This window comes from Danio rerio, chromosome 22 (genome assembly GCF_052040795.2).
Source record: "Danio rerio strain M-AB ecotype USA chromosome 22, GRCz13ab, whole genome shotgun sequence".
NCBI classification, from domain to species: domain Eukaryota; kingdom Metazoa; phylum Chordata; class Actinopteri; order Cypriniformes; family Danionidae; genus Danio; species Danio rerio.
Genome location: NC_141042.1, coordinates 5,504,062 through 5,521,012, shown reverse-complemented (window position 1 = coordinate 5,521,012; position 16,951 = coordinate 5,504,062). Strand labels below are relative to the sequence as shown.

The following is a 16,951-nucleotide window of genomic DNA, read 5'->3' as shown; positions in this document are numbered from 1 at the left end:
ACAGCTGACAGTCACATACATTCATGCAGGAATAGTCTGTGACGTCATGGATATGGTCTTTCTTGTGACTCCATTAACTCGATGCGTTAATTTGTTTGATGTTAATATTTACAATCATACCTTTGTTTTGGATTTAAGCAAGAACAGTTTTGACATCATGGCTTGATTTATAGTATATACAGTTGAAGTCAGAATTATTAGCCCCCCTTTGAATTTATTTTTCTTTAAATATTTCCCGGATTATGTTTAACAGAGGAAGGAAATTTTCACAGTGTGTCTGATAATGTTTTTTCTTCAGGAAAAATTCTTATTTGTTTTATTTCGGCTAGAATAAATTTTAAAACCATTTTAAGGTCAAATAATTAGCCCCTTTGAGCTATAATTTTATTTCCATAGTCTACCGAACAAACCACTGTAATGCGAAAACTTGTCTAATTACACTAACCTGGCTACTTAATCCAATTAACCTAGTTAGTCCTTTAAATGTCACTTTAAGCTGTATAGAAGTGTCTTGCAAAATATCTAGTCAAATATTATTCACTGTCATCATGGCAAAGATAAAATAAATCAGTTATTAGAAATTAGTTATTAAAACTATTATGTTTAGAAATGTGGTGAAAAAATCCCTCTGTTAAACAGAAAAAAATAAACGGGGGGCTAATAATTCAGGGAGGCTAATAATTCTGACTTCAAATGTATAGTTTTGATTTTTTTTATCAATTAAATTTCAGAAAATGATATATTAAGTTTAAAAAGAAGAATAAATCAACATCGTAGTCATACATTTAGCAGAAACTTTATTTTGAACCATTTTGATAGCAAACAAAAGGCAACATAAATACTGCTGAGTAATGTCAAAATGCTTTGAGAGACGACTGGCACTTATCATGTACAAAAGCTGGTCATTAAAGTGTTAATGCAACCAAAAACTTAAATTCTGTCATCTTTTACTAGCAATTGTTCTGTTGAACGTAATTTCAAAGAACATTGAAAAGCAGTAACTATTGACTTCCATAGTGGAAAAAACAAATACACTGGAAGTCAATGGGTATCATCAACCAGCATTCTTCAAAATATCTACTTTTGTGCTCAAAATGATGACAAAATGTTGTTTTTGGGTGAACTATCCCTTTAAATGATATGATAGAGGTTAAAACATTCAAAAAAGCATCCTATAAAGGATTCCAGGCAAACATAATTGGCGAAATGGAAGTTACATTCGATTTGGGCGCGTAGACACAGAGAAGCACAGAAGCGGTTGTTGCGATGCTTGGAAATCGACATGCACCAGCAAATCTTCACCAATCAAATCCTGAGCGTACATACACTTGTCAAATGAAGGCAGGTCACGTGACTCTCTCAAGGGCCAAAAATGCAGGGAACGGCGACCTAAAAAGCAACAACTGCAAAAAGGCTACAATGCGCGATGTTACATCCTGCTACCAAAAACAGTGACGTTTCTCTGTGCGTAATGCCATCTGTTGCTGGAGATTTCATTTTTTAAAAATTGTGCCTTTGCAGACGAAAGTGAGAGCAAGTGGATTTCTCACCCTTTAACTTCCGTTTAAAGTTTTTGTTTGTAGCTGATCTAAGAACAGTTTTGAATCTTCTAATTCATTTATTTTCTTTTCGGCTTAGTGCCTTTATTAATCAGGGGTCCCCACAGCAGAATGAACCACCAAATATTCCAATTGGTGTATTAATTAAATAATTTGGAAACATGACAAATGATCTAAGATCAGCAACAAAAACATTAAAGCTCGCCAACTCAGAGTCCAGGTTCTTCAATGGCTGTGGTCCTGTGGATGGAAATTCATTTAGTCGTTTGAATATATATATATGAATATATACACATACAATGAATATATACACATACATACAAACATATATATATATATATATATATATAATATATATATATATATATATATATATATATATATATATATATATATATATATATATATATATATATATATATACATACATACATACATACATACATACATACATACATACATACATACATACATACATACATACATACATACACAAACACAATATCATAATATGAATCATTTATGGAAAAGTGATTTGTTTGTTTGCTCACCTCTCTGGATTGGTTGGCTTTTGTTGCTGTTCTTGATGCTGTTGCTCTTTCTGTTCCTGCTCCATTCTACAAATATAAATGGGTGTCTTACCAACCAATCACAATGGGGTATATATTCACATGAACTTTTAATTTCAGTCAGCCAGCCACAGGGCTTTCGGTTAATTGTCATCCCATACAAAATCACTGCATTTAAGATCTAATTTCTTAAAAAAAAAAAAAAAAAAAAAAAAACTTACTGCCTGGCTGAGATCCAATATAAAGAGGGTATCAGACCAAACAATAAGCACTGCAATAATTTATATATTCCCCCGCCATGTCTTTAAATTATATAAATTAATTTTACCCCAGTATTTTGAATGGAATTTCTGCGCTAGCGTGCTGCTGATGACGACACCTTCATTTAAGCGTTTTTTTCATCCCTTTTTACGCTTCAACAACCAAATGGATGCTTAAGTCTGTTTAACTGATTATATTTGAATTACATTACAACATTGATGCTGTAAAAGAAACCCTATAAAATGAAATCACATAAAGCTTTCACTGAAAGTTCATCATTGGCAGAAAAACACTAGCTGCGCATATAGTCCATTAAAGTTTGGTCAAAAAATATACAATTCTAAGGAGCCAAATTAACCAAATTTTACGTAATTACCTCTCTTTTCTAGCGTTCAACCGTTCCTCTTCATATCTGCAAAATTAGACACACTGACCTCAGAATCAGGTTCGAGTTTTGGTTATTAAACAGTAAAATACATTTGATTGGTATCTCCTTACTGTAAGATGCATTCTGGGATATGAATATGATCCATGGGAACGAACTTTTCCAGCTCTTCCAAACTGTGCACGTAACGGATCTTATTCATGAACTTCACGCTGTAGAGCATAAAATAGGAATGAGATGATGAATTTTTAGGGTTAGTTCACCCAAAAATTAATATTCTGTTATTAATTACTCACCCTTGTCGTTCCAATTCCCTGAGACCCAAATTAAGGTATTTTAGATAAGATCTTTCTAAAAGAAAGTTATTTTAGGTGAAATCCAGGAGCTCTCTTATCATCCAATGCTATTCGCGTATAAATAGGCGCATGAACATTTTAAACGTACTTTCATTTGAGCATTAAATTCGCTTCACAATGATGTGGATTTGTGTCATGGACGGGACTTTTGTCTGCACAGTGACTCTAGTTTTGTTGCTAAATGGCTAACATGGATTTTATTAAGAGAATAGTTGTGTTTATGTGCTTTAGACAGCGTAGATTCGTTCGGCGCCCTGAGTCCACTAGATCCTTTCAGAGGTGCACCCAGCTCTGTGAGTTCAGAAACTCCTAGAGAAACTATACCTGGATGGAGGCTTTCAGCGGTGCTTCAGATTGAGCCGAGCCCAGTTTGATGAGCTGTTGTCTGGATTTCTTTTCGGTACACCAACAACAGATGCTACGTCATAATCACGCTCCTACAAGAGCAAGCTCCTGATTGGTTAACGCGATGCGAATGTCCACTAAAATGCAGATTTTTATCAACTAGAGCGAATCGCGTGTTAAGCAAGTCATATGCTTAAATCGCTCAATTCTTGCCAATTTATCCATTTGAATAAGTCATTTGCACCACCTCATTCGCGCAAATCGTGCCGCATAATGTCTATTCGTGTCTTTGCATTGACTTAACATGTTAACCACATGCTTGATGCTTCATCCATGTCTGGTGTGAACGCATCATTAGAAGTTCAAATTCCAGAAAAGGAGCCAAAAACATTGTCAAAATTTTCCAGGTAACTTCCGTGGTTCAACTATAATCATACAAAACTCGAAGAAAACTTTGTAGAAATGTTACTTTTGTAGAAATGTTTGCTGAAGCCTTCCTCGTTAGGGCAGGGTGTGCATTTTCTAAATATCATAATTCTCATAATAAATGCGCTCTCTGACAACCGGGCGAGGAATCCTTGTTTTTTTATTTGGGACTTTGAACATCTCATGATCATTGCTGTCTATTGAGGTTGAGAGAGCTCCTGGATTTCATCTAAAATAATTTAATTTGTCTTCTGAAGATGAACGAAGGTCTCAGGAGAGTAACTAATAACATTATTTTCATTTTTGTGCAAACCTTTTAAACTGTGAATAAAATAGTCATATATTGCGCAATGTTTTTTATCAGATTAATCAACTAATATTTTGCCTTTTTGTGAGTTTAAAAAAAATATTGCGTACAATTATGTCCTTTCACCAAGCTCAATATTTAATGTCTTGATGAGCGTGATGTTTACCTGATGAAGGGTTTGGAAATGGCGATGACCGTCCGAATAAACCAGGAGGGATGAGTGATGATCAGAGATTTCAGGTTTTTTCTCAGTCTGTGGAAGAATATTGAAAACGTCATCCAAAAATCGTCTATAAAACCCATTTGGAGTAAAGGGATCCACATTCCAGTACCTTCTGTCGATCATCTGGTAACACTTCTTGAGCCAGCTAATGCCGGGCATTTTACTCCGCGGCGTTCCTCCATTCATGTAGATGATCAGGTAATCCTCCGCCACCAGCATCTCCAAACTGCTTACCACATACCTGAGGAACAGGTGTGAAGACAGCATGAAGCGAAGATAAAAATAGATCAAGAGCATTCTACTGCCTATATTAGCTGTTTTTCTCATTTCATCACTTAAAGGCACAGTGTGTTATTTTCGCCACTAGGGGGAGTGGATTCACAACAAACAAAGACGTAGTTTGATGACTCAAGTGAGCTCAAGTATTCAAGATGAGCTCAAGTATTCAACACTTGGGTGAAATGAAAGAAACGCTAAAGAGATTCCTAATGAGAGACGAGTGCAACGAAGCACAAAAACAGCAGAGCTTTTATTATGCCACTTCTGTTTCTCCAGCTTGTTCTCATGTGGAGTAGCAGACCTGTTTTATAAGACTAAATACATTTTAGGCTTCTGTTATAATGCTGCTCTGTGCAGTGGAATAAAGCACAGAACATATTAAATCCTTGTTGCTTTTCCCTGTTTTCTACACAACCAAACTGGATATGGAGGCTGTGTGATGTCATTAGCTTGAAGACACAACACACGCTTCATCTCACTAGTTAAAACTGCTAATATCTCTCGATTTGAACCTACTTTATCCCAAATGTTTTAAAGCAAGAGCATAAGTCAGACGGATATATAACACAGTTCTAGCGGATTTAGGAAATTTGAATGAAAGTCTGATTGTGACTGTGCCTATAATTCACTTACAGAAAGAGATTTTCCATCAGGTAATGGTAATCTGGGCAGCTGCTGTCAGGAAGGTAACATGCTGTGAACACAATGATGGCGTTCAAGCCTTCACCGTAGTATCCTAAAGAACGGAGAGAAGATGCAAACTCAAGACTCAAGCCAATAAACAGTATAAATGAAGACTTGTTGATAACGTGGCGCACCTCCGTGTGATATGACCCGCAGATAGGGCCGTATGACTTGCATATCAATGCGATGTTCCTGTTCCCCAATGATCACAGTCCTCCACAAACGCCCGTTGGCACCCGTCCCGTCCACACCTTCTCCATCAGCATCACTGTCAGCAGGGGGCGCTTTGGCCGAGGCGACTGGTGTGTCATCTGAAAATAATGGATATATCAATGGAGTGTCTGTCTGTCTATCTATCTATTCGTCTGCCTATCCATCACCAATCTGTCTACATTACCAGCTATCTATCTATCTATCTATCTATCTATCTATCTATCTATCTATCTATCTATCTATCTATCTATCTATCTATCTATCTATCTATCTATCTATCTATCTATCTATCTATCTATCTATCTATCTATCCATCCATCACCAATCTGTCTACATTACCATCTATCTATCCATCCACATCTATAAATCTATCTACATTACCATCCATCCATCCATCTATCCATCCATCCACATTTCTATCTATCTATCTATCTATCTATCTATCTATCTATCTATCTATCTATCTATCTATCTATCTATCTATCTATCTATCTATCTATCTATCTATCTATCTATCTATCTATCTATCTATCTATCTATCTATCTATCTATCCATCACCAATCTGTCTACATTACCATCTATCTATCCATCCACATCTATAAATCTATCTACATATCCATCCATCCATCCATCCATCCATTCATTCATCCATCCATCCATCACCAATCTGTCTACATTAGCATCTATCTACCCATCCACATCTATAAATCTATCTACATTACCATCCATCCATTCATCCAATATTATGTGTGAAGAACCTTATATCCTTACCCTCCCACTCTAGATCATTCCCATTGGTTATAAACTCCAGTGAATCTGTCTCATCAGGCGTCTCTATATCATCCACGTTAATATCCAGATCATCTGGCGTATCCAAGAAGTCATCAGAAAGCAAAGACCCCTCGCTCTGGTCCAACGACAAGTTCATATCTGGCGCCACCAGTGTGCGACGCTTCCGGTGAGCTCCGCCCCCTCCGGCTCCACCAATGAGGAGAGAGTTTGGGGGAGCTGAACCAATAGAAAATAATGAGAATGAAAATGAACTATTTTATAGCGGCATTCAAACAAACAAATCTGTCATAATTTACTCACCCCCAAAATTTTGTTCAAGTTTCTTTCTATATATTTAAGAATGAATATATTTTCAAGAATGGTAACTTCCGTAATATTTATTCTTCCTACTATGGATGTCGAACACTGTTCAATATATAATCCTCAGTGCTCAACATAAGAAACAGACTCATAAAGGTTTGGAAGCACTTGAGGGTGAGTAAACTGTGAGTACATGTTAATTTTAGGGTGAACTCTCCATTTAAGATGAACTTTTGTGAATGAAACAAAATTACTTACAAGTTCTCCCTTCGCTCAGGGCACAGGAAGAGTCCATGTCACCCTCGGCAGGAAGTGGCCTGTAAGAGCCAAAATTTGATAGGTAATAATTTATTCATAGAGAGCTCAAATACATACGTACAATATACATCCATTGATATGATACTCCCAAGCAGAAGGGTCCACGGTTCGATCTCAGCTCAGAGCAGGTTAGGTAGGACCGGCGGGGTTGCATTGGTGCCGTGACCAGGATGGGAGTTTGGTTTAAGAGGGTGATTGTTACCGAGGCCACCTAGTGAAGTGCTGTGCAGGTAAACCTCACTCCTCTGACCTCTAAAAGGCGCATTAGTGACAGATGTTAGAGGCCATGGTCTTTAGCCTCCTTGTTAGAGCAATAGACTCCCATGCAGAAGGGTCGCCGGTTCAATCCCAGCTCGGAGCTGGTTGGGTGGTGTAGGACCGGCAGGGTTACATTGGTGCTGTGACTCGGATGGGAGTTTGGTTTAAGAGGGTGTTTGTTACCGAGGCCACCTAGTGAAGTACTGTGCAGGTAAACCTTACTTCTCTGACCTCTAAAAGGTCCTCTAGTGATTAACGCTAGAGACTATGATCTTTAGCCTCCTTGTTAGAGCAACCTACTCCCATGCGGAAGGTTGCTGGTTTGATCCCAGCTCGGAGCGGGTTGGCTGGTGTAGGACCGGCACATTCATGTACATCTATTGATCTTTCTCCCTCATATTTGTTTGTAATTGTTTGCCTTTTTTATTATCGGACTGTTTTAAGTTATCACACGGTATACGCAGGAATCCTAAAGGTAATTTCAATACCTTTTTAAGACTTTTTAAAGACTTTTTTAGAATATTTTAAGACCTCATCACCACTTCTAATTCTAATTAGTACCAAACCTTCAACTTACATTTTACTGTGTGTTTCGCTCTATGGTCTCGCTCCATGAGGTGAGTGTCACATTACCTTTCCGCGTTTGTCGCAAATTACGTGACATCACCTGAACGGAGAAGCTTGGCCAGACACGCCCCAGCCCAAACCATTATTAATATTAAGGAAAATAAATATATTTATGCTTTTGTCTTTTGGAGTCAAACACTTTGGGCAATGCTTAAACAAAATTTAAGACCGCGTAAAAATGCAATTAAGACTTTTTAATAACTTTTAAGGACCTTAATTTTCTCATTATTGATTTATCAACATTGATAGGACCCCGCGGACACCCTGTATCATTATATGGGCAAAAGGGTAAAAAGTGAAAGTAAGAGAAATGGAGCAAAAATTTTTTTTTTGACCTGAGTTTTGTTTATTTCACAAGAGCAGAAGGGTCCCCGGTTCCATCTCAGCTCAGAGCAGGTTAGGTAGGACCGGCCGGGTTGCATTGGTGCCTGGATGGGAGTTTGGTTTAAGAGGGTAATTGTTACCGAGGCCAGCTAGTGAAGTGCTGTGCAGGTAAACCTTACTTCTCTGACTTCTAAAAGGCGCTCTAGCGACAGATGCTAGAGACCATGGTCTTTGGCCTCCTTGTTAGAGCAACCTACTCCCATGCGGAAGGTATTTATGCTTTTGACTTTTGGAGTCAAACACTTTGGGCAGGGGTGTCCAAACTTTTTGGGCCGAGGGCCAGATGCAAAAAAACAAACGTTGTCGCGGGCGAAATTTTACATACATCACACAGACACGCATATATATATATATATATATATATATATATATATATATATATATATATATATATATATATATATATATATATATATATATATATATATATATATATATATATATATATATATATATATATATATATATATATACATATACAGTTGAAGTCAGAATTGTTAGCCCCCCTAAATTATTAGCCCCCGTTTATTTTTTTCCCCAATTTCTGTTTCCCAATTCCAATTTTTTTTCCACACATTTCTAAACATATTAGTTTTAGTAACTCATTTCTAATAACTGATTTATTTTATCTTTGCCATGATGACAGTAAACAATATTTGACTAGATATTTTTAAGACACTTCTTTACAGCTTAAAGTGACATTTAAAGGCTTAACTAGGTTAATCAAGTTAACTAGTCAAGTTAAGGTAATTAGGCAAGTTATTTTATAACAATGGTTTGCTCTGAAGACTTAAGGGGCTAATAATTTTGACCTTAAAATGGTTCATAAAAAAATTTAAACCGCTTTTTATTCTAGCCGAAATAAAACAAAAGTCTTTCTCCAAAAGAAAAAATATTATCAGACATACTGTAAAAATGTCCTTGCTCTGTTAAACATCATTTGGGAAATATTTAAAAAAGAAGAAATAAATCAAAGCGGGGCTAATAATTTAGACTTCAACTGTGTGTAGCTGGACAGACAGACAGACAGACAGACAGACAGACAGACAGACAGATAGATAGATAGATAGATAGATAGAGATAGATAGATAGATAGATAGATAGATAGATAGATAGATAGATAGATAGATAGATAGATAGATAGATAGATAGATAGATAGAGATAGATAGATAGATAGATCATAACAAGAACTGCTGCTTAATTGAATGCATGTAATAGCGACACCCGGTGGTTTTTTATTGAATTACGTTCATTTTTGTATAGCGGGCCAGATTCTATTGATATTTATAAAAAGCCTCGCGGGCCGCCACAAAACTGATTGCGGGCCGCAGATGGCCCGCAGGCCGTAGTTTGGACACGCCTGACTTTGGGCAACACTTGAACAAAATTTAAGACCTCATAAAATGCAATCAAGACTTTTTAATAACTTTTAAGGACCTTAATTTTCTCATTATTGATTTATCAACATTGATAGGACCCCGCGGACACCCTGTCTCATTATAAGGGCAAAAGGGTAAAAAGTGAAAGTAAGATGGAGCAACATTTTTTTGACCTGATTTCACAAGAGCATCCAGTAAACCTTTGAAACTCGATTGAAAATTGACACAATCATTTTCTTGACTCATTCTGAACATTACTGATACCACATAATGTATGCTTTAAGCCTCGATTACACTGCACTTTTTGCCCCATACACTTCCATTCATATGCATGCAAATGTGGCAGACCAGTTTCACATGTCGCTGCATTTCAAAGTTCAAGCTTGGTGAACTCTGACCTGTGAAATCGCATCCTGTGATTGCGTGAGACCAACAAAATGTGACCTCTCTGTACAGAAATGTTAAATACGGAGCAATTGCTCGCTTTATCGATGCACTGTCATCTTGTTTTATCCTGCCCCTTAATGAATGACCATATACAGAAGGAATTTAGCATGCTTAAACTCTAGTGTGACTGCAGCTTTAGTCCATGAGGGGGAACAAATGTAAATTACATTCTTTACATTCTCCCCTAATCATTTATTCAACACTTAAAGTGGTTTTAAACATGTTTGAGTTTCTGTCTGTTCAGAAGATATTGTGAAGAATGTTGGAAAACCAGTAACCACTGACTTCCATGATTTGGTTAGTCAATGGCACGACATTCATCGGAATATCTTGTTTTGTGTTCAACAGAAGAATCTCATAAAGGGTTAAAACCAAATGAGGCGGAGTAAATCTGCATTTTTGTGCGAACTGTCCCTTTAAGACTGGAGCAGATTGTGATATGCTAATTATCACCACAGGCCCTGGGGGTCTGCGCACACGCAGCTAATAAATAAAGGGGGTTGTGAATGCTGATAGGGCTCACAGCTGCTGCTTCTGTGCTAAAAGGCCATTTAACTCGCAGCTCTCATTGTTTCCAAGCTGAAACGTGCTAATTTCAGACAATGACAAAAATAAAGACATGTTGTGAGTATCAATATAGCAAAACACACTCAAGAAATGCATAATACTACTAACATATGGAAATAAAAAGACTATATTTGGCAACATATCATTTATAACAACAACAGCACTATTAAATTTCATTTTTTTCCCACATGACATTGTTCTAATCAGTGCACATTTCAGATTTATGGTGTGTTTTTAAAAATAATTACACTACTGAAGCTGCTCCTGCTTACCTGCTGTGTACGACGAACAAAGCTTTCTGGCTGCTTTCTGATTGTGCGTTCTCACTCCACGCTAGCGTGAAATCTCATGGTCTTACTGCTGTTTAGTATGTGAAAAGCATCATGCTGTCGTGTGCTGATGAAGCTGCTCCTCTAAGCCTGACCTGCCTCCATTTTCCTGGTGATGCTGCTTGTGTTGTTGGCAGGACTCACTGCGTCACATGACGTGGCTCGTTTCCATTTAAGGAGACCTGCAGCACCTGCTCCGTCTCTCTCTCAGCATCTCGCGCACGATTCGCTGAGGAAAAGATGCGCTTTTCCTTTTTTTTTTTTTTAGCCAGGCCTGTATTGGACTGTATAGCCTATGATGAACTTTGGTATTCAAATAAGACTGGAATCGTTTATCAGTATGAACACTTTATAGAGATAGTGCACCTAAAAATGAAAATAGCTCACTATTTACTCACCCTTCCGAACCTTTAATTGTATAACACAAAAGGAGATATTTTGAAGAATGTTGGAACCATTGACTTCCATACTAAGTAGTAGTACTATGGAAGTCAATGCTGTTTTCAAGCATGCTTCAATACATATTATTTCTAGTTCAACAACAGGGACGGACCTCAAATAGTTGATCTCAAATAGTGACAGAATTTTTAGTTTTGGGTCAACTGTCTGTTTAATGCAGGGATGTCAAACTCAATTCCTGGAGGGCCGAAGCCCTGCACAGTTTAGTTCCAACCCTGCTCCAACACACTCACCTGTAGGTTTCAAACAAGCCTGAAGGACTCAATTAGTTTGATCAGGTGTGTTTAATTAGGGTTGGAACTAAACTGTGCAGAGCTGCGGCCCTTTTGGAATTGAGTTTGACTCCTGCAAACTAGAGGGATCGTTATTGAGAGATTTCTTCAATGAATGAACGTTAATATGCATATTTACCTTGGAAAATCGTCATCCAGCCATTCGTCTCTCGCCTCTATGATCTCTAAAAGTGGGCCAAAGTCAACGCTGCCCATCCTGTAAAAACTAAGAACATGTAAAACAATACCAGATCCTTCTCTGAAGAGTTAAACTGTAAAAAAAAAATCATAGCAGAGGAATTTTGAGTGTGCTGCGGATTAATGGAAAAAACTCATTTTAATCCCTCTTTTAATCCCTGTCTGAAGTGATCTGCACTTTGATGAGAGATTATTCCCTTTAGTTCACCTCTGAATTGTCTCTTTGAATTAGAAGTGTTTTTTTGTCTGATTATTGATAATAAACAAAACAAAATATATTAGTTTATTATAATTAACTAAAAACAAAACAAAAGTGAAACCAAACTACATTCTCTTGAACATTAACAGGGAAAAAATGAAATCTGAAACGTTTTTAAAAACCTAGATTTTGATTATACCGTAAATTTGTTCTGATTTCGTTTGACTTGATGTAATAAAATTGCTAAATAAATCTGAAATTATAAACGATAAAATTAACAAAACCGATATACACTGCAAGCTTTCACTAAAACTAATGGAGTAATATTAAAGATAATCAAAATATTAGTAGGACAGCTGTACATTGCTGATACTGATTATTTCAATCAATTTAAAGCTTATAAATTAAACAAATCTTGCTAAATTTAGTGTTTTATGCACTAAAATAATAACAAAACATTATTAATCCGCTCTTACTTGCATAAGGATCAGGTTATTCCTTGTAAACTGATTATTTTACCTCCTCATCCAGAGCAGAAACGCAGGTGTTGATGCAGGTGGTCCAGGAGAAACACAAGACTCCTCTGTTCACTGTGAAGGAGAAAAAACGATGCTTATAATCTCCACTTCTCGAAAAGTCACTTTTGATCCATCAAGTTTCTGTAAGCAAGTTGTTCATTCCAAGTATTACCAATAAGGATGTTTTAGGAATATCTGCAATCCTTTGTAATATACTTCTCTTGCTGAAATACTGAATGCTGGTGGTCCAGGCTCTGGCTGAATACAGCATCTGTGATTTAGACACTTCCACATCCTCCGAACACTGAAACAACAGAGCCTTTGACATCAATATTGACATGCTATAACCCGATTATCCAATAGGTGGCGCTAATGTGCTATTTGTTTTCCAGAGAAAATTTTATTTATTTATTATTATTTATCTATTCATTTATTTTTGTAGTGAAAAAGGAAGACTTTTTTTTCCTGTCTTTTCTGTTTTATTTGCCTTTCAAAAACATAACAATTTAGGCTAAACTCTATTCCAATGTAATCTTTCACAGTCTGACGGGTCCAATATAAAATGAATCAAATGTTAAGCCATAAAATTCAACAAAACAAATCATGATTTATAAAATAACTTGACAAAATAATCAACGTACAGTGCAAACATCAAACAGGAAATTTGTAAGGGGTTAAATAAAACTATATACATTTGTTTTAAATCATGAAATTTTTAGGCCTTCTTACTGTTCATTATATTTATAGCCTCTGTATACGTGGCAAACTCATTTTAAAAGACTGTCAAATGACAAGCTGTTTCATAATAAAGTAAGTGAAATAAAATTAGTGAACAATTTGCAGTTGAGTCATCATTTTTGTGAAAAAAGAAAACTATTTGTAGCCAGACAAGTGGAAAATATAATATTTGAGTATTTAACTCAGACCTCTTACAAGAAAATAAAGGGTTTTATATTTATATATATATATATATATATATATATATATATATATATATATATATATATATATATATATATATAAAATGTATGTATATATATATATATATATATATATATATATATATATATATATAATGTATGTATATATGTATATATATATGCAAATGTTATATATTCACACATTCAAATTCTCAATCTGTAAACCTATCTTTGTGGTCTTTTTAGAAGACATGGAGGATCATATCAAGATGATTTCAGTATCTAGCCGGACTTTGCTTTAAAAAACGTTATCTAAGGAATCGTACATAAAATAAACCTTGAATGTGCATATTGCCTATATCTCTCAGTTTTTCCTATTTTTTTCTATTTTATTGTTATTCTGTTGTCGTTTTGAGGAATAATAATAATGATTAATAATCAAATTTAAAAAATCAACATTGTCTCTCAAATAAATGTAAGTTCAAAATGATTCGCCTAAAAACATTCATTTATTAATTTTCTTGTCGGCTTAGTCCCTTTATTAATCAGGGGTCACCACAGTGGAATGAACCGCCAACTTATCCAACATATATTTCACACAGCGAATGCCAGCTGCAACCCATCACTGGGAAACATCTCATTCACACACATAAATGCTGCCAGTTTAGCCGACTCAATTCACCCATACCGCATGTCTTTTGACTTGTGGGGGAAACCGGAGCACCCGGAGGAAACCCACATGAACACGGGGAGAACAGGCAAACTCCACACAAAAATGCCAACTGACCCAGCTGGGAATTTACCCAGAGACCTCCTTGTTGTGAGGCGATTGTGCTACCCACTGCGCCTGCCTAAAAACAAAAGTTGTCATTATTTACTCATCCGCCACATTACATCCACCATCCCAAACCTGTTTGAGATTCTTTCTTCATGTAAGAAGATATGTTGACGGTGTTAGAAAGTAGTTCCTGCCAGTTTCCAACATTCTTCTAAATATCTTGTTTTGTGTCGAACAAAAAAAAAAAACAAGATAAAAGTTTAATCCATTTCAGCATGAGTAGCCTAAATGGTGAGCAAATTTAATTTTAAGGGGGGGGGGGGGGATATCACTTTAAGGTTGTTCAGACAGAAGCCTCTGTTGGACGCAGTGGCGCAGTGGGGTAACAATGTCGCCTCACAGCAAGAAGGTTGCTGGTTCAAGGCTGGGTAAGTTGAAATTTCAGGTTGGAGTTTGCATGTTCTCCTCGTGTTGGCGTGGGTTTCCTCCAGGTGCTTTGGTTTCCCCCACAGTCCAAACACATGCACCTTAGGTGAATTGAATAAACTCAATTGGCTGTAGTGTATGTGTGTGAATGCGAGAGTGTATGGGTATTTTCCACAGTCGGGTTAATGAAAATGAATTATTCTGTTGTCATTTTCAGGAATAATAATTATAAAAATGACAAAATAAAAAAATCAACATTGCATCACAAATAAACGTGAGTTAAAAATGACAATTTACCTAAAAATCATCATTTGCTCATCTGCCATGTCCATCATCCCAAACCTGTTTGAGATACTTTCCTTTTCCTTTCCTGTTGAACACAAAAGAAGATATGTTGATGGTGTTAACATAGCAGTCATGTTGTTTAGTGTAAGTTGCCTAAATGGTGAGTAAATGAAATATTTTTGGGTAAAAGATCCTTTTAGGATGGCGACAGTGGCTCAGTGGTTAGCACTGTCGCTTCACAGCAAGAAGATCGCTGGTTCGAGTCCAGTTTGCATTTGTGTGGAGTTTGCATGCTCTCCCTAATTGGCGTGGGTTTCCTCGATGGTTTGCCCCAGTCTAAAGACATGCGGTAGCCTATAGGTGAATTGAATAAACTAAATTGTCCGTAGTGTATAAGTGCAAATGAGTGTGGATGGATGTTTCCCGGTACTGGGTTGTAGCTGGAAGGGCATCCACATATGCTGTATAAGTTAGTGGTTCATTCTGCTTTGGCGACCCCGATAAATAAACTGAGGAAAAATAAATGAACGGTCCTTTTAAGTTTGTTCAGACAGAAGCCTCTGTTGGTCAGCCAGGAAAGTTTTCTCAACGTAAATAAACGGTTTCCTCTAGGTGTGGCGTATGAATTACAGGCCTACCATTAGCTTTGAGACTAGAGAAATGTCAAATTAAGACTACAGACCACAGAAACTCTTTTGTATTTGGGTTTTTAGATAATTATGCAGAAATTTACATATTTATAATTGGCCTCAATTTCACCTACTGCACGTTGAATTGTTATGAATAAGTTCAACTTGTGTAGATTGAGTTGAACAAAATTAATGTTAGCAACTCACCATATCACGACTTTGTCATCAAGTTCAACTTTAAATAAAAAGGTAAACGTTAAAACAAGTTTTTACCTCGCATTTGACGTCTGAAAGCTACAAAAATACAACAATATATCAAAACATCTAATTTTGTACAACCAAAATATTTAAAAACTAACTTTACGAGATTTCATCAGTTCAGAGCACAAATACACCGTTGATAGGTGTTTAAAACACATAATTATAAATATATACATTATGACGGTTGACTTTACTCTCCACGGGGGGCAGTGGCGCGAAGGTGACCGGCGGCGGCGTCACAGACACGTGTTGACCACGTGATCGCTGAAGCCGCCGCCGCTGCTGCTGCTGAAGTTTCTATGATGGCGGCCAGTAATTATTATGGATTCACACATGCAGCTGCAGCTGCCGCCGGCCCGCAGTACAGGTATAAAACAAAAACACACATGCGCGTGATCACCTCGGTTATTTATAGAAGGATCAGAAACACGGCTGAAGTTCAAAATGGATTATGGCGGCCGCTACTCAAACATCTCCACGAGCTGCTGTTGTTTGTTTATTTATTGACGCTTGCTTGATATTATGATCGAAAAAGTCTTATTATGTGATTTTTAGCTCAACTACAATGTTGCTGTCATGTTTATGGATTTGTACCATGGTTTTCTGCGTGTACTACGTAGGTACCATGGTAAACATTCTGTACCATGGTATAATATTCAGTATACCCTTGTGAGGATAGCATTATTGTGCATGTGCTAGCAGAAAATACTGTATTCTTGAAATTATCTTTGTAAATGTTAATGTAGTACCTTTTTCAGTTTGAAATTGGCTTGTTTTATATTTCACAGAAGATTAACGTTAACTTACACGTTTTTATTTCCAATATAATGTTGTGCTTTGGTGCTCATGCGGGTGTTGCAGATTTGAATCTGGCTGGCAACATTTACATCCACAAGCATAAAGTAGTTAAAAATGACATTTCTCTGCGGCCATAAATTTATATTGATTTTTATGCTGTTGTTGAACTTAATGTCTTCTTATAGGCAAAGATCTCTT

The 16,951-nt window shown here is 36.6% G+C and overlaps 2 protein-coding genes across 15 annotated transcripts in view; one reads left to right on the top strand and one right to left on the bottom strand.

Moving 5' to 3' along the window:
- Positions 1-780: 780 nt before the first annotated feature.
- On the bottom strand, positions 781-16,245 carry atcaya (ATCAY kinesin light chain interacting caytaxin a). Of its 11 annotated transcripts, none has more exons than XM_087303616.1 (16): positions 16,130-16,181; positions 15,902-15,929; positions 15,078-15,150; positions 12,829-12,960; positions 12,658-12,728; positions 11,881-11,958; positions 6,959-7,017; positions 6,380-6,616; positions 5,529-5,705; positions 5,344-5,446; positions 4,541-4,672; positions 4,375-4,461; positions 2,888-2,986; positions 2,766-2,801; positions 2,111-2,176; positions 781-1,799 (listed from the first exon to the last, which is right to left on the bottom strand). In XM_087303616.1, exons 5-16 carry the CDS (start codon positions 12,663-12,665, stop codon positions 1,769-1,771), a joined length of 1,113 nt encoding a protein of 370 aa, XP_087159742.1. In that variant the 5' UTR covers positions 12,666-12,728; positions 12,829-12,960; positions 15,078-15,150; positions 15,902-15,929; positions 16,130-16,181; the 3' UTR covers positions 781-1,768. The 11 variants fall into 11 exon arrangements, with proteins under 11 accessions (XP_087159742.1, XP_087159741.1, XP_087159744.1 ...); XM_087303615.1 differs by having other exon boundaries at positions 16,054-16,134; XM_087303618.1 differs by lacking the exon at positions 15,902-15,929 and having other exon boundaries at positions 11,881-11,967; positions 12,615-12,728; positions 16,130-16,245.
- zfr2 (zinc finger RNA binding protein 2) overlaps positions 16,219-16,951 on the top strand; it is a 46,080-nt gene continuing 45,347 nt past the window's right edge. For all 4 annotated transcript variants that reach the window (XR_015521453.1, XR_015521452.1, XM_087303373.1 and 1 more), the window contains exon 1: positions 16,219-16,322. Coding sequence is in view for 2 of the 4 variants with exons in the window: in XM_087303373.1 (XP_087159499.1) it covers positions 16,255-16,322 (68 nt within the window). In the remaining 2 variants the exon portion in view is untranslated. The remainder of the gene's footprint in view (positions 16,323-16,951) is intronic.